Source organism: Euprymna scolopes, chromosome 6 (assembly GCF_053919585.1).
Source record: "Euprymna scolopes isolate OS-2025 chromosome 6, ASM5391958v1, whole genome shotgun sequence".
Classification (NCBI taxonomy): Eukaryota; Metazoa; Mollusca; class Cephalopoda; order Sepiida; family Sepiolidae; genus Euprymna; species Euprymna scolopes.
In genome coordinates, this window is record NC_136487.1 from 9,509,252 (window position 1) to 9,536,784 (window position 27,533).

General features: G+C 33.6%; 1 protein-coding gene across 3 annotated transcripts in view; it reads right to left on the reverse strand.

Annotated features, from left to right (window-relative positions):
• Positions 1 to 1,985: 1,985 nt before the first annotated feature.
• The window catches only part of LOC145277494 (uncharacterized), a 135,745-nt gene continuing 110,197 nt past the window's right edge, over positions 1,986 to 27,533 (reverse strand). For 2 of the 3 annotated variants that reach the window (XM_080128884.1, XM_080128886.1), the window contains 4 exons: positions 13,515 to 13,644; positions 11,153 to 11,301; positions 9,172 to 9,301; positions 1,986 to 7,018 (listed from right to left, as the gene is read on the reverse strand). In XM_080128884.1, the coding sequence (XP_079985010.1) occupies positions 6,787 to 7,018; positions 9,172 to 9,301; positions 11,153 to 11,301; positions 13,515 to 13,644 (641 nt within the window). In that variant the 3' untranslated portion in view covers positions 1,986 to 6,786. Of the gene's footprint in view, positions 7,019 to 9,171; positions 9,302 to 11,152; positions 11,302 to 13,514; positions 13,645 to 24,207; positions 24,326 to 27,533 lie in introns of those variants that run through there. The other variant, XM_080128885.1, reaches the window with a different exon arrangement.

The window sequence follows — 27,533 nt, forward strand, 5'->3', positions numbered from 1 at the left end:
TTTCAGTTATCTAAATTGCCAGACGTTCTCTGCAAGACAGATAATGCATCACTTGTGGAGACATTGAATTCCAACAATCTGGTAAGCGATCGACGATTGAGAATAGATGTAGCAAGGCTGAAGGAAATGAAGAGTAGAGGGGAGATACAGATAGAATGGATCAAGGGTTGTGATCAGGTCTCTGATTGTTTGACCAAGGCAGGAGCTTCGTCTGAGCTTCTAAGGGACTTGTTAAATCAGAAATAAATTATTCACTTGAGGACAGCAGCAATGTTAATGTAGACATTGGTTACCTCCCTTGCTTGTGGTGATATAAATAGGAGTCGGCCATCTTGGTTTAGTCAGTTCGTTCGTACAGTTTAGACAGACTACAAGTGTCTCAACAGGAATCCCCCACTAGGCTACAAAGTCTATTTTGAACTGTTAAGGATAAGGTTCTTCTAGAAGCTCCTTCCCAGATGTGGCAACAGTACTTCATGCTTGGACGTACTTGGCTCATACAGGTAGAGAATTGCATTAGCAGTGAGATATTTACTGGATTGGTAGAACGATGCCGCCACTTTCTAGCAGCCTCGGCAACAGATTTGATGTAAGTGTTCCGTCTCAGATTAGGAGTAAAAGGTCAGACCTAGAAACTTATCGAAACATCGAGCCTCCCCAAGACAAGAGCTATTCATTTCAATTGACAGATGGAGATCAGAGCATTGATGATGGAAAGATAGAAGCTTGGTTTTAAATGCATTAAAATTAACCAACCACCTCTTTCCCCATTGCACCATGTGATCAAGATCAGAGGAGAGAGAATCAGAAAGAACTTGGTTGTTTATGACCTTTGAAGTGTTGTCCTAGATGGTAGTGTCATCAGCATAAATGTCTATGAATGATCTTAGGATGTGATTTGGGAGATCACTGATGTAAATCAGGAAGAGAGTTGGGCCCAGGATGGACCTCTGAAGAATTCCAGCATTAATACTGTGAGCTTCTGATTTCTGTCCATCAACCACTACTTTTATGAACCCATCAGAGAGAAATGATTCAATAATTGAGAAGACATTTCCAGTTATACTGTAGCTGGAGATTTTGTGGAGTAGACCTTTATGCCATACCCTATCAAAAGCCTTTGATATGTCAAGAGCAATAGCCCTAGAAAGGAAGTCTCTGTCGAGAGATTCGCTAATCCTATGACATATAACTGTTAGCATATCTGCTGTAAATCTAATAGAACAGAAACCATATTGCATGTCACGGAGGAGGTTATTTTTGCTGAGGTGGTTAACTACTTTTCTGTTTAACAGATTCCTGCAACTTACTCATGACACACAGGAGGCTTATTGGTCTGTATTGAGAGAGAGATGACTGATCACTTGAATTTTTAAATGCACGACATACTGTTGAAGTTTTCCAGGGTATTGGGAAGCAATTCTCCTTAAGACAACGCTTAAACAACTTCATAAGTATGGGAGAAAGTTCTGGTTGAAGCTTTTTCAGCACTATAAGAGGAATGCTGTCAGGGCCAGTTGCCTTACTGTTTGCAATGTTTTAATTTCAACAGTTCTATGAACGAAACTATTAAATTTGAAGGTTTTCCAGCATCTAGGAACCTCTAGAATGAAGGAGTGGGATTTTGTTGCTTGGTAAGTTAATCAGGTATAATTATGTTTAGGAGGCACAAGTGTTTTGAGTTAGTCAAAGTACACTTCATTAAAGTACTTGTAAAACAGGGATGCAAGATTGTGACAATGGGACAAAGGTTGGAACTTGGTTGATAAACTTTTTTTTTTTTTTTCGGAGCTATGAATCACAAGCCATCAATATATCAAGGTCCTGGAGGGATTCCACCAAACATGCTCAGTTGGTAATTTCTCACACTAGGCATGGAAATCAGGAATGTCTGACATAGAATTGCGTGTAAAACATTGTTAGAAGCACAATAAAGTAAAATGTAAGTATACATGCCAGCAATACTGAAGAAAGAAACAAAAGGATATGTTTATGAATATTTATTTCCACTTCACATTACTTTTACAAAGAAAAAAAATAATAAACTAGTAAAATTTGACATTTAAATACGAGGATGACCTCTGAGGAAACAAAGTTTGAAACTGATTTTTGTTCATGAGAATAAGTAACAAACAATAAATAAAAAATAACAATATTCACAAAATTTGACAATTCTTGCATTTTTTTAAATAAACAAAACAAAAAATATTAGCTTTTTATTGCATGTCATTTGAAAAAAAAAAAAAAAAAAAAAAGATTTAATTTACGTGATCAGTCATTAAAATACGAAATAATAAGCAGAGAAATTGACTGAAGCAGGCATTTTTTTTTTTTTTTTTTTTACATAAAAAGAAAATAAATTAGACAAAATTAGATTTTGTGAGAAAGAAAATAAAAAATTGGAATGAACAGTTTTGGAATAAAATCCCCAAATCAAAACAAACTCTTAGAAGTATTTTCTTAAAAGCGAAAAATAAATTGGTAGAAATTGCAAGTGAAGGAAACATTGCCCCCATCCCCCGTTGGTATTTATATTTTAACTAGATTTTTGGCCAAAAAATACAACTCTATAATACTAAAACTCTACCAATCTTGTTTTGGTCGGTTATCTGGACAATTCGTATTTTAAACTGTTGGAAAAAGAGAAAAACATTGGTATAGATCAATGGGGAAATGATAGGAATAGAGGGACGGAGGAGGAAGTGATGGGAATAGAGGGACGGCGGTGGGGGGGATGAGAATAGAAGGACAGGGAAAGTGATGGGAATGGAAGGAATAGCAGAAGCGTAAAAGGAGGAGACTAAGAGGATGACATAAAATGAAAAAAGAAAATTTTTTAAAATTGCAAAACATTATGAAAATAGTAATATCAGGTTTAGGGCTGGGAGCTTGAATACACATAACCAAATAATGTTGGGTGAGTCTTTTAGTTTGTTCTATTGATCAAGTCGAAATACATTTAGACACAAAACAAAGCTACAAGTTTGAATATAGACATTCAAATTCCACCTTAATTTCAAGTGGGAGGTAAATAATTCTGTAAACGAAATGATTCTCGATACAATTATGAAATTTATCATTAAGTTTACATATACAATGTTCTGTTAACTGTTAAGTAACTTTTATTCAACCAGTTCTCACGAAAGCTAAAATGTAAAATTAAAAGCGTGGCCCAAACTGGACAAACTTGACCAGTGTTTCAAAATAAATGGTTTTGACATCAAGAGAAAAAAAGCTTAATATTAACAGATGCATAAGAAATGTTTAAAAAACAAACAATGATGTGGTTTAGACATGTTTCCAGGCTACCAGACTTCATCCATGTAAAAAAAAAAAATTATATAAAGATGTTATTAAAAAACAAACAAAAAACACTACACATGATTAGAATTTATGTTATTTTGCTCCTGACAGCCAAAAGACTGGCCCATGATCAAGATAAGTAGTAAAATTTTGTTCTCAAGCATGTGGCGACTCTCTAGCATTATGCACATCTGGAGTCAACATAAAGAATTTATTTTCAGGTCAGAATATTCAACCAGAGTTGACAAGCATATTCTTTGGGTGAGTCTAAGTGGTACTTAGGATCGAAAGAACATGTCCCTCCAATTCCTTGAACTGAAAATTTTAAGCATGTACCATCTTTTATTAGTCATGGAAATATCATGAATATTTGCTTGTTTTATTTTGTTTGTTTGTTTTTTAAGGCAGACATCTTGGATTTAAGTGCGTAGAATACAGCATATAGAAGACGCAAATAAGTAGCTACAATCATATTAAAAAAGACATCAGAACGAATGAATCAGACACCTGAAGAAGGCTGGAGAACACATCAGCCAAAATGTAGGAAATATATAAATATCAACATTGAGGACAATAACTGCAGACAAAGAAAAAATTCTTAAGTTTATTTTTTATCTGAATTTTTCAAATGGAGTGTAATTATTTATTTGGCTACTTATGTAGAATATGAACCATTTTTTTTTTTTTTTTTTTTAAAGATGGGATTTTCAAGTTAAATTCAATTTTATGATATCGTTCATTAAATTGTTAGATGAAAGTACAAATAGTTCGACTCTCCTCCCTCTCCATGTTAAGAATGAATTTCTAAATATTTCAGTACGGTCTGTATTCTGTATAATTACCTTACATTTTAATTCTTCATTTGAAAAATTCAGACAAATTAACTTTAAAGATTTTTCTTCTTGATGTGGAGATAACTAAAACATTAAAAAATGTTTAAATTATTTTTCAAAAATATAAGAAAATATTTCTAAGTATGTCTGTTTATTTTGGTTCGTTTTGGAGATTTTTTTTTTTAAATTCAATTTTTAAAATAATTTTTCTTTTTCTATTTTTTTTGGGGGGGGGCAAGATGTCGGAGTTATTATTAAACCAGAGGAATTCAGATTTTTTTTTTTTTTTTTTTTTTAATGTTTAATTAATGGATAAACAAATAAAGTATGGTATTTATTCAAAATTACACTTATCAAAAAAAAAAAAAAGTTTGTATGATGTACGTACTCGAAAATATCATATTCCAAAAATTACGTAAATTGATCAGGTAGTTGTTTTTTTTAACTAAGAAAATCAAAATTTACGATTTTTAAAGATTTTACTACGAAACGGTATTGAACAAAGCAGTTTGAGTTTAACCTAGACACTTCGAATTGAGTTATCTCCCCCTTATTTCATCGGATTGAAAAAGTTGTAAAATTTAAATTTTTTTAAGTAATAAATAAATAAAAATAAAATATCTACTTAATCAAATTACGTGATTTTTGGAATATGTCATCTGCGTTCTGTGACTGACGTACCTCATACAAACTTTTCTGTATTTTCTTTACTTTTAATTGCCGCCATCAATGCAATTCTGAATATGCGCCAAAAATATTTCAAGATTAAAAAAAAAATTACTTCGAAAACAAATCCTCATTTTTTTTTATTATTATTATTTTGAGATGAAAATTTAATTTAAAAAAAAAAAATACAAATCTGATTTTCATCACGAAAAAAAAAAAAATGGCGTTTTTATTTAATTAATTTTTGTGATTTTAAATTTCACTAAAATTAAATTGAAAAGAGGTTAATAAATTATCAGTTGAATACAAACATCACTTATGCATGCATAAATAAATATCATGGTTAAAAAAAAAATGCTTTCAATTTTAATTAAAAACGTGAAAGAACTTTCTCGACAAATTAAATAGTCATGATGCCTTACCTTCGTCGTCTATTCAGCTGACAAATCTAATTAACAAGGAAGAGATAACTCTTATTACAAATAAGAAAAAATAAGGGGGATAACTCTTATTGATAGAAAATTAATGTTAGCAAGGAACTATAAAAATAATAAACTGTGCTTTTATAATGTAAGTTGAGCACTTGGTCAGGTTTTCTAAAAATACTAAATGATAAATATCTAATATCTGCAGGTCTGTTCGTAGAGGTTGGATGAACAATCGTATGAATGTCAGTGTTTATATATAAAAAGTTGAATTTATTTAGTATAAATTATCTATTTGTACAAACTTATATGGTGTGCAGAATATGCTACAATAAAAAACAAAGCAAGTTTCAGAAAAAAAAGTAAGTTTTATTTTAACTCTTTGACTTGGCTATTTTTTTTTTTTTTTTTGCTGCAGTAAAATGAAAAATTGTCACATTTTTTTGTAGCAAGATATGTTGTACAAATAATCAATTTATATTAAATAAAAATATATCTATTCAAAACAAGTCATGACAGATTATAGCCAGATCATTTAAAATTGCTTTTATATATTTCAATTGACTGAATATCAAAAATTTTATTGGAATTAATAAAATTTAATAAAGAAAAAAAAATTATGTAGGAAATTATGATAAAACATTAGATTTTTGAATAGTAAGTCATGTTGGATTTCTGATTTCTATTGATCAAGTCAGCGATAAAGAATATACTATTTGTTTTTTTAGATTTAAAAGGTAATATTTTTTATGTTATGCATATGTGATGTTGATCTTTACTCACTTTTAGTTTAAGGACAGAAAACATTGTTAAGCAAGATGTAGGAGACATGGAATGGATTTATAATACAATAATATTGGCTAGAAACCCCCTTTTTTGTAATAAAAATAAATATGGTGGGTTAGGAGAAAGGAGGTAAAAGAAAATAAAAGTATATAAAATGGGGAAATGAAAGGAATGATGAAAGTGGAGAGAAAGAGAGAAGCAGGGAATGAAAGTAAAATGGACGACAAAAGAGAGAGAGAGAGAAAGAAAAAAGAAAAAAGGGAAAATGAACAAAAACTTGGTTTGTGTGTTTAATAGTAACTCAAACTTTTTCAAGTCTTATTTTAATGCTGAAACAACCTTATTAAAAAAAGAAGTCATTGTAGAGGATTTATTTAACACCATTTTAACATATTTTTAACCATAACTCACATGTTTGTGTGTGGAGGTGGGTTGGATGCTGGATCATTCTATTCCCAACAGTATTAGATCTGATCCAAGTTGAACTTTGCGTAACTGATTGCATAGTCTGGAACAGTATCCATTAAGCTAATCATACACCTCAGAGGGAAAGGAGAAGGAAGAGAGAAGTGGGGAGAATTGAATTTGAAAACTATTCAAATTTTAAGTTATATTTTTTTATATACTGCTTCATAAGAAATAAGAGAATGGAAAAATCCTAAAGGTGGCAATGACGGCAGAGGTGAGTATGTATACGTTAGCTGTTAGGATACTTTATTCATTGTATATTAAAAGACAATGACGTGTTATCATCATGTTGGATCTAATTGTCATCATGACTGCCCTGCAACAGAGAGAAGCACACTAGCCAGGGAAGCAAGAATAATGATTGTCCATTGTGATGAGAGATGATGATAATGTCTGATGGTAGAGGCAGCACTTCTCATTTCCTGGCACTCAGTTGGCACAAGACCAGTCATGACGTTGAAAAGAAAATTGTTTGCTTCTGGACCACATCTGTGCTCTAAGACCCGCTCTAAGCACTCAAATGCAATTTTTGTAAATCTGGAAATAAATTTAAAAAAAAGAAAAGAAAAAAAAGAAAAAAAAAGAAAAGATTATTTTATAAGAAGTCAATTGAAGATTTATCATAAAAAATACAAAGTTGACAGTGGCTAAGCGGTTAGCAAGATGGACTAGGAACCCGAATGTGTCAGATTCAAATGCAGTGTTCTATATTGGGACTTTACATCAGTAAGTAGAAATTATGTTAACTAATATGAATTTTGGCAAGGGTTGCATTAAGTACATATCAGAATAGCCTGGGATCAAATGGAAATAAACCCAGTGCATCTAGTGTGAGTGAGAGGAGGGAGTCAAGGATTGACAGTGGCTAGGGGTTAATGTTATGGACTAGGGACCTGGATGTGCAAAGTTCAAATCCAGTACTTTTCACAAACGTTTTTAACCTCCTGGAGAAGAGATAAAATAAAATAAAATAAAATAAAATAAAAAAAATGAAGTCTAATTTATGTAATGATCTAAAAATAGTACAACTTTTTAATCACACACACTAATATAAAAAAACGTTATAAGATTTACAAATGTTCTTTATAGTGTGAAAGAAACGATTACAGCATTTTTTTTTTCACATATTTACCTAAAACTGTCAAGAAAAACATGGATCAACCTAAATTGGTCAGAACTGAATTATTGTTTTTGACAGTTTTTAGGTAATTAAGAAAATTTGAAGATCTTTAATTCAAAAGCAAACTTGTTTTCACTTTGAAATATAAATTTACCACACAAAATCAAGTTTACACAATGGCTTTATTCATACATTTTTACGATCATAATCATCTGTCACTTTGAGAGTTTCATAAAATTTTATACCAATACGTTTTGTCACACACAAAGTCATATTTTCAGAATGCGTCAGAGTTTTTTGTGTTTTATTTTATTTTTTATATTTGCAAAACCATGCATGCCCTCTTCGGAAGCCGCCAATGGGAGAGACAACACAACATGACACAACCAGAAAAGAAGCCAAACAAGAAGAACACAGAAAGAACATTGGGTCAGTATTGTCGTCAAACAAGGTAGCATATGGGTTAAATACTCATCTTCTACCACAACTACAAATAACTTTCTCCCCCACCCATGTTCTTAACAATTGTTTCTCAACTAAAAGTTTCTATGAAGAGAGTTTCTTTCTAAAGACTTATCTACAGACTACAACATCAACATCTTCAATTTTTTTTTTTTTTTCAGTCACATTCACTCTAAACAAGGCATGTTGCCACTTGGATGTAAAGAGCTACTCTTTGGGACCATGTGTAGAGGAGATGAGAGATGCTGGTTTACATTACATTTAAACTTCTACATGTCAATACTAGTACAGTCAGGGAAGAAGGTAACAGGAAGGGAATTCCAAAGTCTAGCAGTTCTTGGCCTTGATAATGAGTTGATACCTATGAAAAAAAAAAAAAAAAAAAAGAAAAAAAAAGTCCAATGTGAACAAGTTCTAATTGAATCGTCCCCCTAAGTAATCCAAGTTTCAAAATTCCCACTGTTTACTATGCTAAAATCACAATGACTAATGTATACCTATTAACCCTTATCCTCGAGTGGCCTCTGGGCCTTGATAAGTGGTGACACCCTTGTAAAAAAAAAAAAAAAAAAAAAAGTTCAAGGGCTGAAGCTATTAAAGTAAAAGGTTTCCGGCACCTAGGGGTCTCTACAGTGAAGGAGCAGGATTTTGTTGCTAAATGAGTTTGTGGGGGTATGTACATCAAGGGGGTACAAGTTTGAGGAGTCCAGAGCATATTCTATTAATACTTGTAAAACAAGCATAGAGATGCAACATTGTGGTGATGTGACAGGGGTTGGAGCTTAGTTGACTGTGCGTAAACTGTCCCAATAAGTAATCAAATTTTGTTCATTTATCATTTTCAATCTTCTCATAATATTCTTCATCATTCAACTGAACCATAAAAAACGGTGACTTAGTTAATAAAGTCTAAAATAATATGTTCATATTGATATGAACTCTTATCAATTTTTTTTAATAGAATAACGATCATTTTCATATATCACAAAATATAGACTTTGATTTCCAAAATCAATAAGAAATTTCAAAACATTAATAAATCCATAATGAATAGTAAAAAAAAATTACAATGAAAAGTTTCGATAATTATAAAATGAAATTGTCTTACAGGCAAACACTTTCCATTTGATTCAGTTCTTTTGTATTCTGTTGTTTGTCATAACGTTTCTTTTCAGTGTCTGTGCATACCGAGATCTCTTTGTGACCCTCTTTGATGCAGCCGGAGTGCCGATCAAAAGCTGTTAGAAACAAAAAACGAAATGGTTTAAAACTGGCCTTAAAAGAGCTGGGAACGGGGCTTAAACAGGAACTAAAAAAGAAAAATGGCCGATTCAAAAAGATGGTTAAAATAAAAATAAAACGGCTAATAAAAAATAGGTTAATTTTAATAAATTGTCTTTCAATTAACATTCAATAGAAAAGTAAAAAAAATTTAAATAAAATTGAATGCAATGATAAAATTTGTTCTTAAATACAGAATATGATTTTTTAGAACAGTTTTTATTAGCTGATACTGAGTGCTCATATCCCAGATAATACTTTTTATGACGACATTTAATTTGCAATGTCTATATCATGCATAGCTCGATATTACATTTGAGAGAAAGCATTTTTCTTTTGAAAAACAATTGGATTACTGGTGGGATGGGTCTGATTATTTAAAACTCAAAACCTGTAGTGGAACCAGTTTGTCACTGATAATAGACCTCAGTGCATTTATTTCATGACTGATATATTCAATGTTTGTAGAAAAATGAGAGAAACAAATTCGTTCTGTTTACAGAATGACAATTGTCAACAGAATATATAATCTGCTCCAATCTAAAATATTTTGTCGAGAATTAAAATGACTGTGTTAATGCACATGCAATGGAATGTGATGCTTCATTTCTCTGGAGATTTACATCTCATAAAGTCGGATTTACATCAATATTTAAAGCAATTCTTTCAAGAACAGGAATGGTATCTTCCTTTCAAAAGTTTGAAAATAAAAATGACTGATTAAATGCCTTAAAAATACTTTAAAAAAAAAAAAAAAAAAAAAAAAAAAAAAAAAAAAACTAATTTTCTGTTTATTTTACTTCAGTCGAAGTTCTCAGAAATCAAGGGGCCTCGGGCTAACATTGAAATCTATATGAGATACATAGATATTCGAATGTTCCATTAAAGTTCTTTATTTCTCAAACACTGAGAAAGTAAAGAAATTGAGAACATAATTTTCCTCTCCCCAGTTAACCATTTTCATACGTTGTAGTATATCTTTCATTTTGGTCTCTTGGTCTTACTGGATTCAAGGACAAGAATTTATCTAGTCTGGTGGAGTATCCAGCTTCGTGCTATTACTTGAGGTCATATCACTTGAAGAAGATGTGCTATTCCTTGTAAAAGCTAATGTGGGTTAGCTGTGGAAAGGAGATCTTATTTGGGCTGCGAATACTATGTGATTTTGAATATTTTGTCAAGGTTTACTTCTAGGGAAAAGTACCCTCATGCCAGGATGTTCTGACAAACCCACGTACACTTTGACACTCGAAGATAGTGTCTAGTAGGCATTGTAGTGTCAGGTCGTTAACAAAAAGAATAAAGAAAGTCAAATATTTTATGTTGGCGATTTTGTGAAGTAACAAGATTTTTCATTGTCTTATATGCAAATGAGATTTGAATAAAACATCTGATTTTCAAAGATTGAGTTGATTCGGATTTTGGAATAGCAAGCTTTGACAGCAATGTGTCAGATTTTGAAGTAATAAACTTTAAGAGCTGTGTCGAATTTGACCCAAAAAGTGTAAGCTGTAAGTGCAGAATAGTTAACAATTGATTATCTAATCACAAATCCGTATTTTTAAGAAAGACCTCTGCAGAAATCAACATTAATAGAACTTTCTAACAGATGTTGGCCAACTTTAGTCCAAAATACTGAGCATTAAATTTACTGCATCTACACACATAATGGAACATGCTACTTGATCCACTCAACCACTCATAGAGATGTACATCCTATATAGTTAGCTTCACAAAGATATGTTATACAGTAAATTAATCAAACTTTTCAAGGAAATTAATGATTTCTTTTAAAATGAAATACCTACCACCCAGATTCTCACATAAATAATTCACACTTTTTCTTGTATTATCAACATTTATGTATTTTCGTAGCTTTGGACCTTCTATGTAATCACCCTCACATGCGTCCATAAGGTCCTGGAGGCAGTCCACGGCTTGGTGCCATGAATTATCACTGAAAAAACAAAATAACTAAGTTATATCTACATTTTAATTCATATTTTTAATTTTTAAACTGGAATTCTGTTGCTTTTTGATAATATTTTTTTCTTTTTAAAAATAAAAAAAATTTCTGGGTTTCTTAAATTTAATAAATTATGTTTAAAATGGTGATAATTTCTACAGTACGGTGCTATGAAAAAGTGCGACCTCCACTTTGAAGGAAGCCAATATTTAAAATATTTCAATATTTATTTACCTCTTATTTTAATTAGAATTTTTAAACTTATGAAAAGCAATTCACTTTTTTAAGTGTTAAGCTAGAAAAGGCAAACTTATTTTTTTATTGTTAAATCGTGAATGAGATTTTGGAGAGCTGACAAAGATCTAGAGAGTTATTCCCCTTGATTACTAACATTTAAAAAAAAATTAAATCTATAAGCAAAGAAACTTTTGATTAGAACTCCGTTAACATAATAAAAAAAAAAAAAAAAAAAGATATTTTTTTCGAATTAAAAATGTAGTTCTTGTCCAGAATTCTCCCCATATTAAAAAGCAACACTAAAAAAAAATCAAGCAGGGAAACTTTTTTTGGGGGAGGGGGGGAGCTTTTCAAAACTACTACCATCGATCATCAGTGGTGTTTGCAGCATTAATTTTCAGGACTTTATTTTCCATAGAATTCCTCAAAGATGTTCCATCATTGTGTAAAATTCCATCAGATTTGTGATGAAGCATTCGACATAAGAATGTCATAAGGATCACAACTATAATATGATCATTCCTATTATTTATACAGATTGATAGGTTCTAGAACTATTCGTTAGAATTGCATCAAATTAGGTATGTCTTCAGATACAGAATATAAAATTAAAAATACTTAATCTATATAATATTTTGCTTGTTCTTTCCAGAGTCCAAATGTTGCCCTTTGAAAAAAACAAATACAATTTTTGAAGACCAAACTGTTAAAAAAAAAAAAAAAAAAAAAAAAAAAACTAAATTTGCGAAATTTCACTTTAAAAAGGCCAATCCGGCAAGCCTGGACAAGAATATAAGTGATCTCCATTTGATGTAGCCGCGTTTTTTAATATCATAATATATGATCATTGTTGTAATGGTGCAAGATAGGAACTAATACTTTTGACGTGCAGTGGTTTTTCACTGAAGAAAGTCATCAAAACGTAAAAAAGGGAACACTCGAAAGAAACAGGGTAAAATAAAAAAACATTGTCTGCCAAGAGGTGCTGGACTGAAGTAGTAAATTAAAGATTATCTCTTATTTTATTTTTTATATTGAAAATATTACTTTCTGAGTATTCATTAGTCTTTACTAATTTATCTCATTTGGAGGAGTTCTATATTTAAAATACAATGGAAATTATTTTCATAGAAATGTCAATAAACTTAAATAATAAATTTGCTGAATGTTATTGATTTTTCTGTCCAGCAAACTAAGTTTTTGCATTATCCAGAAAATTATCAGGTTTATCAAAACATATTTGTTGATTAAATATATTTCTCATTCACGGGAAATTCCACAGGTCCTGCTAGTTATCACAATAAACATGAACTAGATTAAAAATATTAATAGCAAAAAAAAAAACACATAAGCTTCAGTCAGACGTTGGCATTAGTTCCTCAGATACTCACCAGGGGGTTCACATGTAGGTTTTCAACAGTGAAAGTGGAGCACAATCTCAGTATGTCATATTCAAATTAAATTTGAGTCTGCTTTCTTTACTTTAAAATTAACACTATTCTATACAAATTTTTACGGTACCCTCATTTTTTTTTTTTTTTTTTTTTTTTTTTTTTACTTTCCATTATCTCTTATTAAATATTGTCATCCTCACGGACTCTTCTGGGGGTAACTTCATGATGTAGATACTGTAAGAAATAAAGATTTAGGTAAATCTCATAAGGTTACGATGATGAGCCAAACTTCAGAAGGAACTGCTCCTCAAACACTAACACTTTCTCTCACAGCTGCCTAAATTGGTCTGCCACATCTGCATTTCATCGTTTTAAAATCGATTGGTCTCTACACATGCAGGTTTGTTACTCGTACATGCAAAGTAGTTTCAACTATAAAAATCTACAGCTATAAGCACAAGTTTTTTTCTCTGGATAATAGTTTCCTGACATGCAAAACATCTCACACATTTTTAAGCCGGTAAGCTTTCACCTTTAATATTACAAATACAAATATTAAGTGGCAATACTTACTGACAGTATCTCTTTGCTAATTCTACATCTCCTTCAAGAATAATGTTGGGTTTCTGGACGCATTCAAGAGCTTTTCTATGAACATGTATACATTGTGTGTTGGTCGCCACCGCTGCATCATAGAAAAAAGCTGAAAAAAATGATATATATATATGTATATATTAATGAAATCAAAGGGATGTAGCGTTTACCTGATATACGCAATGGTAAACTTCAAACTAATATAAATAACAGTATTTATATATAGAAGATGTAATCCCAATCGAATTAAAAAAGCTGAATATGCAATAGAGAGTAGAGCTTATTATAAGAGAAAGAAAATTAAAACTAAGTTGAACTTTACAATCAAAATTTATTGTTCGACTGAATACTCCAAAAAATAATTACAAAATCCTTATTCCGCGGAGTTTCAAAGAATGCTATTATTCTTCTCATTAAAGGACAGACATAAATTAGCAAATTATATTTGTAGCAATGCTAGAATTTGCTAGTTAAGGCATTAAGTGAAACCGCAATTTATTGTAGTTATCAATTGCCAAATAAAAAAGTGAAAAAATGTTGGATATGTAAAAAAAGTAAAAACAAACTATGCATAATACTTCAGCTGGCATGAAAATTCTCTCAACGTGATTCAAAATGCAAAAATAGTTCTTTAGATAGAATGGAGTCAAAAAATTAAGTCCAGCATGACAATGCATATAATCTGATTGGAAAGCTTTCAAAACAGCTGAAATAATAAAATTGTTTTTTTTTTTCCGAACAGTGCAGTAGCCCAAAGAGAAGTTTATCTCCAGTCAAATGGGCTCGAGCAATAAAAGGAAAAAAAGCAAAGTTCAACTTACATTTATATATATATATATATATATATATATATATATATACACACACTAGCAAAAGTACCCATCGTTGACTGGGTTCAAAAACAGCCTACAGAAAATGGACTCAGATTTATTAAAGTATGATAGGTTATGAAAAGGAAGTGTTGTAAAGAGATAGGGTATCAAAACCAAAGCAAAATATGATGAAAGTAAAAATAAAATAGATAAACCCCATAATTTATTATACCATACCTGTTCATACTGAAACACTTATCACAATATTCTGTGGATCTATATTAAAAAACCTTGTTAAACTTTGTGACATATTTCCATTCTATGGAGGTCAGGTGCGAACGAACACCCCATAATTTTATTATACCATCCCTATTTAAGTTAAATCATAATTATCAAAGTATTATTATGTACATCTATATAAAAAAAAACTTGTAAACGTTTTTTTTAAATTTTTTAATTTTTTATTCCCATATTTTGTGGACCTGGCGCGTATGCAGACCCCACAATTTTAATGAATCATCATTATGCCAGATCAAGCATACCCATTCCTGTGTCTCAATACATCTATCATTATGTGATCACTTTTCTATAATAGTCAACCATATAGGAGCCTATTCGTGACAAGACACACACAGACGTTCAGATTCATATATATATATATATATATATATATATATATATATATATATATATATATATATACACACACACACACATTTAATCTATGTTGTGTTTCAATCCATGTAATACATAAATTAAAGTTTATAACTACTTTCGTTAGCCACTCACTCCTGCACATATCCTTCTCATGATCTTGTCTGTGTGAAGAAACGCTGCTTGCAAATAACTTCTTTTCATATCTCACAAATGGGAGCAAGCCGATAATTTTAGGGCTGTGAATTATGTATGGGTCTGAAAAACCAAAAGTCTACCACTCAATTACACAAATTATATTTGATTAAAATATATCAAGAGTCAATGTTCATTTGTTTCCATTGTAGAAAGCAAGTTTAGTGAGAAAAATCGAGAGTATTAAAATGAATAGTTTTATACATTTGTTTTTGATGAGCAGACGATAATGAGAAAAGTTAATGAGTTGTGTGTGTTCCTTAGTGTCTGTATGCTTATGATTATGACAGTATCCGTGAGCAAGTTGAGATAGCAATCCCAAGCCCGATAGAGCAGTAAGTGGTGGGAGGGCAATTGAAGCAAGCTCTGTTGTGGAGCTTGGCTCAACTGTTTATTGAAGGAAAAATTTGGCCTTATATGGGACTGAGGTGGATTCAAAAGGGCTATTTCGAATAAATTCATAAAGTCCTTTGATTGGTTCAAAATATTACAGTAGAACCCAAGGATATGGTGACCTAAGGATAAGTTTTTTTCAGATTACAATGTGGAATACAATGTTTTTTCTGGCCCCTGGTTACGGTATTTGCACCTGCCTTACGGTGTTATTTATAATTTTATTTAATTATATACATGTTTATTATATACTGTACTGTATTTTGTTACTAATTTTTAATATGTGCGGTATAAAATTTTAATTAGGCCCTGCCATACGGCAATTTTACCAACCCCGGAATGGATTAATGCCATATCCTGAGGTTCTACTATATTTGCTTTTATTGATGTTGTTCCAAATCATTAACGAATAAGACAAGTGAACAGGTCGGGGTAGACAGAGAGGTTGATGATTACTGTCTATATCCATATCTTATTAGGACATTTCTAAAACATGTTTGTGCATTTATGCTTCTGATTGAACTGCCACCTTCTCTTGCTCTGTTCCTACCAATTCCTGCAGTCAATTAAATGCTAAACTTCAGTTTAATCTTGATTCTGACTGTATCTTCATTTTCGATTATTTTCAACTAACCAAATTATATACTAGCGAGTCTACTAGCTCAATGTTTCACATGTAAAAATATTTCAAAAACTAAGTATGAAAATAACAAGATGACTTGAGAACTGAATTAATCACCGATTCATTATTTACAGGTTTCAACTTTTGTACTCCCAGTATTCTAAGCTTCCAAGAATTTTGAACTGAACCTTTTACCAAATCAATAGGAATCTCATCTCATTCCATGTTCCATTTCGCACACAAAAAAAAGAGAAAAAACAAAAAGAAAACATGTAATGCAATAGCATACCTCAACCTGACAATGTAAGGATGAGATAAAGTCTTATCTGAGCATTACTTCTACATATTATATGAAGTATGCTAAAAGTCATGCCATAGAAACATTGAAAACTCTAAAACTATCTGACCAGGCTGAAAAGAAGACAAACTAAAAGTATGCCAAGAACAAACAAAACAGCGAATATAAACACCATTTGTATTCGTTGCTCTGTTGGTATGGCATAACTTTAGTTTGTTTTCTTTTTCAGAAAGACAGGTTTAACTCTCTAAATTATTGAAGACATTATACAATCCCGGTTATATTTAACAATAATTCCATACTTACCGATTTATTGTGAAAGATGATTTGAAAAATAAATAGAAATATGAAGATTTGTAATTTCAATGCCACCGTAGTCCGTTTTTGTTCATACATCATATCACTTCATCATGTCGCGATTCTTAAACACTCACAATGCTTCAAGCAAACTACCTTTCTCTTATTAAAAAATGATCTCTTTTTAAAGATTAGGCTAAGATTTTTAATTAATCTTTCAGCTTTCTAGGGCAGAAATAAACCAACACCTTTGCACACCAACGCACACAAATAATTTGATGGATTATCATTCATCCTCAAACAGGTTAAGATTAGAAAAAAATTTTTTTAAATAGATTAAAGACGCGGTTTAAAGATACAAAAACTAACTCAATGCGAACTTCATTTTTTCAAAACTAAAAACTGCAAAGATGAGCTTTCACATCTGCCAGTATCCGACATCTCTTCAAAATCACCATTTGCTTGTATATAGAATATCGTTACTACATCTGGGCTGGTGCATTACTCACTAGTCTTCCTCTTAGATATGGTCCAAAATAGTCTCAAATTTAATAAATCCCTCTGTCGGAATGTCACGTCCCTATGTCTTTTTACAAGTATTTTAATGGAATTTGCTATGATGAACTAGCATTTGTACCCACCTTGATATACATACCACAAATTACCCAACAAGCAGTAAAATCCCACCCCTTCACCATGACCAAAAAAGAGCATTTAATTAGGTCACACACTGTCTAAGTTCCATCGCTGCAATATTGCATCCCTGTGCTTAATTCACAAGTACTTTGAGGAAAGTTGTTGCTACGAAATTGCTGCACTTGTGCCCCTTCAACAAACAGATCTGACTGACTTGACAATCAGCAAAATCCCACCCCCGTCACTGTAGATGTTTTCAGATGCTGAAAAGCTTTCTATTCTAATAGTCTCATCAAACCACTTGTCTTTGGAATTCCCTTTCCATTCCCAGTTTCCCCCGACTGCATCAGCATACAAAAATTTAAATGCAAGGCGTACAAACATCTTGAATGGACGACTACTGAACCCCATCCTTTTTCTGCATTCTGCCACATTATACCTTTTTTATGATAAAACAACGTTTTTGTAAAATTTAAAGATAAATATTAATGAAAAAACTAAATATACAGTCAATTAAGAAAAGAGGCAATACATAAACAAAGAATAGATATAAATTATAAATATTAAAAGCTTGATTTTTATCCCTTGGCTTTAAAATCAACGATTGACAATTCCTGTAATGACTTGTTCCCTGTTGATTGCGGTGTAATGCAGGTTTTGTGCAGTTCTAGGAGGTCCACCTTTCCAGGCTTTGCCTTCTCTTTTGAGAAGAGGTTAGTTTATTGATAATCATCTGAGGTGCCTTTACCTGGGGAATGCGGACGGGGTTGCATGGTCAGAATGCTCCTTCTCTGGGGTGCTGACTTTTCACTTAAGCCTGTTTCCTTGAAATACACATATCCATCTCTTTTTTTAAGCACATTATTCCAAAACAGTACATACCCTCTGAAGTAAAAAAACATTACTTCATTGAGCTTGTAATTTGAAACAATTTATAATATAAGGGATATACACCTAAAAATTATTTTTATATAAACCCAGAAATATACAAGTAAAGCAATGCCACTGTTGAGGTTCTTAGATGTCAAAATAGATTCTGCCCTCAAACTGTCAGAGTTTGGAATTCCTTCCCAGTTCTGATTGTATCAACATCGTACAGTATATCGATACACTAAGGCTGACTGAGATAGCTTCCGTACATTTATATCTGATCTACCTCTGCATTCCATGTTTAAAAAGGATGTATCCTCAATAGTATCAGACCTGACGGAATGGTTAATTGTAGGTATTGACCATTTCATACCCTCGAAAAAGTTTCAGCAAAAACCTAACAGCCAGCCATGGTTCTCTCCAGAATGTGCTGCTGCCATTGCGCACAGAAATCACTTTTTCAACTGCTTCAAACGTAATAGATGTATGGAAACTAAAGCCGCTTTCAGGACTGCCAGCAACCATTGTAAGAAAGTAATAAAGAACGCAAGATAGTTGTATGCTCAATCCGTTAAGTCCAAAGTAGCTGAGCAGCGGCTTGGTTCCCACCAGTTTTGGCAAATAGCAAACAGAATCCTGAACAGAAGCGTGTGCTCCATCCCAACTATTATCAATGGACCTGAGGTAATCTCGTCAGCATCAGACAAAGCCAAACTCTTTGTCAAGAACTTTGCAGCTAATTCTACCCTTTGCGACCAAGGCCGCCAACCCCCAATATTTCCTCCTGTATCAGAAAACACGCTATGTGATATATGTATATCTGTACGTGATGTTGCGAAGCTAATCAAAAACCTTGATTCCAGTAAAGCAACTGATCCTGACGATATTCCAATTATAGTACTCAAAAAACTTCAACCTGAACTAGCGCCCATACTTACAAAACTGTTTAAACATTGTCTTAAGGAGAATAGTTTCCCATCTCCCTGGAAAATTTCATCAGTATGCCCTGTATTTAAGAATTCAGGTGATCGCTCATCCCCCTCTCAGTACAGGCCAATAAGTCTCCAGTGCGTCATGAGTAAGTTGCTAGAATCTGTGTTAAATAGAGAAGTAATCAACCATCTCAACAAAAATAACCTTCTTAGTGACACTCAATATGGTTTCCGTTCTGCTAGATCTACAGCAGATGTACTTACAGTTATATCGCATAGGATTAGCAAATCTCTCGACGATGGCAATCTTTCTAGGGCAATTGCTCTTGACATATCTAAAGCCTTTGATAAGGTATGGTATAAAGGTTTACTTCATAAGATCGCTAGCTATGGTATAGCTGGAAAAGTCTTCTTAATTATTAAATCATTTCTTTCTGATAGGTTCATAAGAGTAGTAGTTGAGGGGCAAAAATCAGAAGCTCACAGTATTAATGCCGGTGTCCCTCAGGGGTCCATCCTGGGCCCAACTCTTTTCCTGATCTACATTAATGATCTTCCAAATCATATCCTTACATCATTTGTAGACATTTATGCTGACGACACTACCATTTATGGTAGCACATCTAAGACAGTAAACGACCAAGTTCTCTCCAATTCTCTCTCCTCTGATCTTGAGCACGTAGTACAATGGGGAAAGGAGTGGCTGGTTACTTTTAATGCATCTAAAACCAAGCTTCTCTCTTTACATCATCAACATTCTGAGCCACATCTGGCATCAATTGAAATGAATGGCTCTTGTCTTCAGGAGGCCTCAAGTTTTGACAAACTTCTTGGCTTGACCATCACTCCTGATCTTAAATGGAACACGTACATCAAATCTGTTGCTAAGGCCGCTGGAAAAATGGTGGGATCTTTCTATCGATCCGGTAAATATCTCACTGCTGATGCTATTCTCTATCTATATAAGAGCCAGGTACGTCCAAGGATGGAATACTGTTGCCACATCTGGGCAGGAGTTGCTAGAAAGGACTTGTCCTGCCTTGATAAAGTTCAAAATAGACTTCGTAGCCTCGTAGGAGATGTCCTTTTCTCCTCCTTGCAACCTCTATCTCACAGAAGAGATGTTGCGAGTTTCTCTCTGATGTATCGTTATTTTCATGGAAAGTGTTCGACTGAGCTTCAATCTATGGTCCCCCCTCGCCAAACTTTCACAAGAAACACTCGTCTAGCTGTAAACACTATCAATAATTTCCCCCACTCTTTATCTGTGCCTAAACCTAAATGTAGATTCCATGAACAAAGCTTCTTTCTTAGAACTGCACGCCTGTGGAATTGTCTTCCGTTTTCCTGCTTTCCGGCTGACTACAATATGGTTGTGTTCAAGTCTAACGTAAATAAGTTCTTGATAAGCCGCTCCATATAAGTTATCAAATTTACCAAATTTTCATTACTAATGATTATTATATTGTCCAATTTCTACTGTACACTCTTTAACTCTTATCCTTGAGTGGCCTCTTGGCCTTGATAATGTGGTGATGCCTATGTAAAAAAACAAAAAAAAAACAAAAAAACATGCAAAAGTTTAAATGTAATGTGAACAGACAACTCACTGCTCAACTCCCCACAGGCCTCTTACACACGATCCCAGATAGTAGACCCTTACATCCAAACGGCAATGTCTTCTTTAGAGTGAAAAAAAAAAAAGTACAAATGAGCATTAATAATTAAATGTTGTCACCCGCCGCCTCAGTGGGGAAGCAAATAAATAAACACCTTTTCTTTTGATAGCATATATTTACAAGTTTAAAGTAAAAGTAAAAAAAAAGTTCTTTTAAACGTTTAAGTGTATCCCAAAATTAGCGTAGCATTTATTCTGCAGGTTTGCCTGTTGTGCAAGGTGGTACAAAAACTAAGTTCAGTAGTTTTTATAGTCAACTGAACTTCCTGTGACCTTTTGTTTCTGAAACTAGAAAGTCACCCCAAGGGAGAGAAAAAAAAAATGTAAAAATTTGAAGAAATTGGACCGCGAATATTACAAGTGGAATTTCAGGGATGTGTTCACCAATCCGAAAACTGCTTAAATGTGTTTCAAATGCCAAGAGGCCCAAACGGGTATTCAAGCCATAAAATAATTAAAAAAGAAAAAAAATTAATCTATACTAATAGGAGAAACATGAATGTCTGTCTTTCTGTTGGAGTGCCCATTAATTTTCAAATAAAAACATGGAATTTGGTAGGAATGATTGCTTATCTATACAAATTGTCTAAATTGTTAGAAATCAAATGGAATCGCACATAAATGGGAGTAGAAACAAATCTAATTTCAGTAATGAAATATTTGTATAAAATAGGATGAGGAGATTCGTTTAGCATTATTTAGTCGTTTCAAATGAATTAGATGGTTATTGTTGGCATTCATACCCCCTCCTACCCCCGACAGGGACGTACAGAGAGGAGGGTGCTAGGGGTGCCCAAGCACCTGCCTCTTTTACTCCTGTTTTAAAAGTGGCCTTTTCAGAGAAAGGTATTGTAGGCCTGTACGCCAACATTACTATATCTTTGCAGTTTTTTTTTCACTTGAGCACCTGCCTTTAAAAAGGGTTCTGCACGTCACTGCCCCCCTCCCCCGATATCTTTCTAGTTAGAATTCTTTCTAAAAAGATATTGGGCATTTACAGGAGGTACCACAAGAAGATTGTCTTAGAATTCTTTCTAGAAAGACATTGCATACTTATCAGAGAGACCACATGAAGGTTGCCAACATCCCTAAGTGAAAGTTTTTGTGAAACGAACTGGACCGAAACTAGGCATACCCAGGTTATCAGTCCATGTCGTCAGTAACTTTGCCAGCATCACCTGCCTGTAGCTGTTATTGAGTGAGGATGTTTTCCGAAGGCCTTTTACTTCAAAGTATTTATACAAGTAGGTAGAAAGCACCATTTATTTAGGCTGAAGACCACTCAAGGATAAACGTTAATTAAATGGATTGATAGTGAATTAAAAGGCGAAGAACTTCATGGATCAAAGATGATTAATGGAATGAACTAAGTTTGATAAAATGGGAATAGTATATGACTAGATTTGAATAAAACTAATTTGTAGTTGGTAGAGAAGCAGTTCCATGGTAATGTATCTCATAGACAGGAAACGTTTGTGAATAAGCTCTGTTCGTGGAAATTATGCTTGAAAATTATTTTTTGTTGTGGTAAGACAGTATTTTTTTTTTTATGGAAATCACTCCAGATAGCACTTTACATCAAATCGTCCTAATAAAAAAAATAAAATAAATGAAATAAAAATTACTTCAAATTCAAATATCAGCCAAGGATAAGTGCAAGATGGATAGATTCTACCCAAAAATCAGCAGTTCTCCCCCTTTTGTCAGAAACATCATTCATAGAATTTGAGATCTGACAAAATAAGGAAAACGAGTTACGAGTCTTCCAAAAGTTAACCTAAGATTCACTTCTTACTCTTAAAGTAGTTCTTTTTATGAATGTTTTAAAAGGGAAACAAGAGACTGGAGCTCAGTCGAGCTCCTTCCATGAAAGTAATAATAGAGTAGAGAGAAACTAGCAACAACATCTGTGAGAAAAGGGATTAAAGGAACGAAAATAAACATACCTTACGAGATTCCAATTCGTCGATTTTAATATTCTGTAATAAAGCTTTTTTTTTTTCACTACTGCAGAGTTGCGTATTTGTTTTGAGGTAAGCTGATATATCTATTTCAGGAAAATGGACTTACCAAAGACTAAATGTGGTTACATTTAACAAGTTTTTGGGTAGCGATTCATGGCAGTTATGGTTCCAGAATCATGATGTGTACTTCTTTAAAATAATTTTGTTAATACATTTCTTGTTAATTATACCATTGTGTTTGTCCCGTTTATTACTTAACTGAGGGTAAAAATTGCTAGACCTGTTCATCAAGCATTATTCTGGGTCGTCATTTTAAGTATTTAAATTTTCAAAGTTAAAAAAACAAAAAACAAAACGATAACGTGGCATTATTTGGACTACTGTTCTGATTTCATCTCATCGGCATAATAACGTTGACACACCGGTTCCCATTAAATCAGTGAAGTTAAGCAATGTTGAACCAGGTCAGTACTAAATGGGTGACCATTTGGAACCTCCAGGTGCTGTATGTGCTCTCCACTTCTCTCGGCATTTGTTTCCAGTCATCCTGGTCTTCTCCTTGCCACTAGACCCAGCAGTGTTGATTCAGGAGAGGTGTGGTTGGGATTGCGCAACCCTTGCCTCACAATTACATGTGCAGCTGCTCTACAAGGGGGTATCTTGTCTTTTGAGACTGAATGGAGGCATCGTTCTCATCTTGAGTATTATTTGCAATGTTTTGATCGAGGTAACCTTCAACCTTCTTAGGCACATCATGAACTCTGAAATCTATCAAACTTGGGAATCTGCACGGAATTTTGAAGAGTCTGCAAGAAACCATGGTATAGTGAATAAAGTACTTGGTATTATTTGGTCATAAGGTTACTCATTAGGAGGTTGAAGGTTCAATCCTTAGTGCAGGCGACACTCAAAATACAATTGAAAATTACTCAGGAATTCTACAGAGTCATGGCTGATGAAATGAGAACATGCTACCCCATAGATTAAATAAATGATTCTATTTGAAATTCCGTGCAGATTCCTGAGCTAGGCAGAAAGATTCTAGAGTTCGACAAGATACACCTGAAGAAGCTCAGAAGTTACATTGACCAAAAAAATTGTGAAAACACTCACAAGCCGGGCATGCAGGGTCCCCCTCCACGAGTGAAAAATTTACTTTCAACACAACTAATGTTTGTCCAAAATTTCAAAATAATCCAAGGTGTGGTTATTGAGAAAACTGCAAACAAATGGCCAAACAGGAGTGAATTACTAGGTCCATTCCTTCCTTTGTCGGGGGGGGGGGGACAAAAACTGAGAACAGGTGCAAAAAGAAACTCACATGAATAATCAATCCTCTTCTCCAAAATTTCCAAACGTGATATCATGGCATGTCGGTAGGAAATGTATTTGTTTCATTCATCAATCGTGCAGATATATTTTGAAAGAAAGGAGTTTTAAAACAAAATGCACAAATGTATTCTTATCAAATAATTTATCAAGCGTTCCGTGAATGAAAGCATGCGCAAAAGAAAATAAAAACGTAATTATGTAATTACCACAAGAGCAACGACCTTGCAACATTTATGGTTACCGGAAATGGAATAAACATATGTATCCACGAATGTGCACTTCACATTAGTTGCATTTTAAGCTGAGGCTTTGGGATTATGCCAAAGTTTTGGCAATACCTAAAGAAAGCCAGAGACCATGCCACAATGGTTTCTGTTTAGTTGTTTTTTATATATTTGGGGGGGGATTTTGTGGATGCTTAGACAGTGTCCACCACACACATTTTACCGTACAAGCACCACATAAAGAACAAAGTAAAGGCAATACGTTTATGCGAACTCAGATAGGTTCAATAGCTGTTGAATTGTGTGTGCAAAACAGATTAGCTTCTTTTAGTGTTTTATCTACTAATGAATCAGCACTTATCAAGACCAAACACCCATTCGAGGATAAAGGTTAATAAATGTGTTAGGTTGACTGTGAGACAACACCATTAGGATTAGTAACAATAGTGGAAACTGATTTGATTATTTTATAGAACAGCTCAACAAGAATTTGGTTGCATTGGACTTGAAAAATACCATCTTGTAATAATCTGGAAAGCAGCTCTATGGTATTGTGTTCCACAGGCAGGTAGTTCTTGAAAACAAACTTTGTTCCTGGAAGCTCTGTTTAGTTTTAGGTACACAGAGAAAGACAAAACTATTTACAGCAGTTGTAGTTAGACGAGTTTTTGTTGTGGATGTTTTACAGGAGAACCATAGATTGGAGGTCGGTCAAGGAGAAGTCCAAAGAGAGTACAGTGTGTGTGTGAAAAAGTTAAGGTGTTCATATACCTACGATTTTGCATATATATATCGGAAGCAGATGTTGTCAGATACAAATAACAAAGTATGGTTCACAGTGTCATGCGAGAGAGAATCATTTTATACTTCAGCCGTCATAGTTCCCAATAGTAGAACCAGCTAGTGTGGCAAAAAGCAAGATCATTATAAGTTTGAGTGCCCTTTGGTGTATGTATGCATGCGTGTACATGTGCATATTTTTATGTATGCATATGTGTGCATGCATGCATGTGATTGTATGCATGCATGCGTGTAGGATTGTATGCATGTATGCATGTGTGTATGTGTGATTGCATGCAGGTGTATGTGCGATTATAGTCATGCAGGTGTGTGTGCGCATGATTGTATGCATGTGTGTGCACAATTGTATGCATACACGATTGTATGCATGAGTGTGTGCGATTGTATGCATGAGTGTGTGCACACAATTGTATGCATGCATGTGTGTGCGCACAATTGTATGCATGCGTGTGTGTGTGTGTGTGTGTGCACACAATTGTATGCGTGTGTTTGTGCATAATTGTGGAAATGTAAGTGATGTTGCAACATATTTAAAACAATTGATGCATAAATCTTGAAAGTATTCTTTTAGATAGTAGTGCAGTATCTGTTTTTATGCCACATTTAATCTTTTCTGTTCTCGCTCAGTAAAGGAGGAAGCATTCTAGGCAGAGGTAATTTTTTTTTTTGTTCCAATCCAGAGTGCATCTTTTTGGGGAGCTGAATTCTTCCTAAATTAAAAACTGCTCTCGTGTTAAACTGTCCTCGTGGGGAGGGACGTAAATAGGAACATTTTATAAATTATGTTTTGCAGAAGAAGTAGGTCAAAACTACAGTGGGCTTTGATCATGCTTCGTGGCCAACGGATGACCTTCAACATTTATGGAGGTCATTTCCCTTTCGAGTAGGGGCAAAGCAACACAAACCTGAGATTTTGCTGAAGGTTTATTCAGTTTGGTTTGGGATTTAAAAAAAAACTTTTTATTGCATTTTCAGCCCAAACAAGGCATGTTGCCACTTTGATGTGGGGGGCTACTATCAGGGACCAATTTGCAGGGATACTATGTAGGGAGTTTAGCAGCAAGATGTCTGTTCACATTACACTTGAACTTCTGCATGTCAGTACAGTTGGGGAAGCACAAACCCGGAAGAGAATTCCAAAGTTTAGCAGTTCTGGGATAGAAGCTTAATAGCAGAAGGCTTTCCTACATCTAGAGATATGTGAACCAAAATGTATCTAGGAGAGAGAGAGAGAGAGAAAGAAATACATATAGATCAGAGAGCTTGGTTTGTTCACTATCTGTCGTTGGTGTCTACGTAGTTACAAGATTGCTTCTGCGAGTGTTTTTTTTTTTCAATATTGAAGGTTCTACACATTAAACTTCCTCTCATAAAGTCATTCACAAATGTTTCTTGGTATCTGTTGTGACGTGGCTTGTAATATGACATCCGATCACCCTAATATAGAAAATAAAATGTCCAACGACAGGACAACATTTCAAGAAAATGTCCAACGACAGGACAACATTTCAAGAAAATGTCCAACGACAGGACAACATTTCAAGAAAATGTCCAACGACAGGACAACATTTCAAGAAAATGTCCAACGACATGGAAATTTTTAAAGAAAATGTCAGACGATACGGAAAATATAAATTTGGAAAACTCAACAAAGGTTAGATGTGCCGACCTCTAAAAGTAAGGTTAGACACTGAAAATCAAGCAATTGAAAATTCGGCATGGCAGACCATATATAGAAGTGAACGTGTCTGTGTGTGTACATTTCCCTACGCAATGTCTTTGTCAATTTTTAGTCTACAGACTCGAAATTTGATATACAGGTACTGAGATTTGGGAAAATCGATGTGATCGGTTTTTGGCCAGAAATTTGGCAATTAAGGGGTCAAAATTCAACGATTTGACCTTTGAGAACTCTACCAAACTCTTCCGACAATTTTGGATCTACGCACTTGAAATTTTAGATATAGGTTCCTTGGACATGGATCTAACTTAACTTGATTTAAGCCCAAAACAAAAAATTTTAAGGGGGTAAAAAAAAAAGGGGTCAAAGTTAAAAAAATTGACCGCTTTTCTTTTTTTGCTCACCTCGAAACACCCGGGCAACGCCGGGCTGAAATGCTAGTATATATATAATGTAAGTAAAAGTTTCTATCTGTTTTTGCGTGTGTACATTTCCCTACGCAATAACTGTCAATTTTAAGTCTACAAACTCGAAATTTGATATAGAGGGTACTGAGATTTGGGAAAATCAATGTGATCGGTTTTCGGCCAGAAATTTGGCGATCAAGGG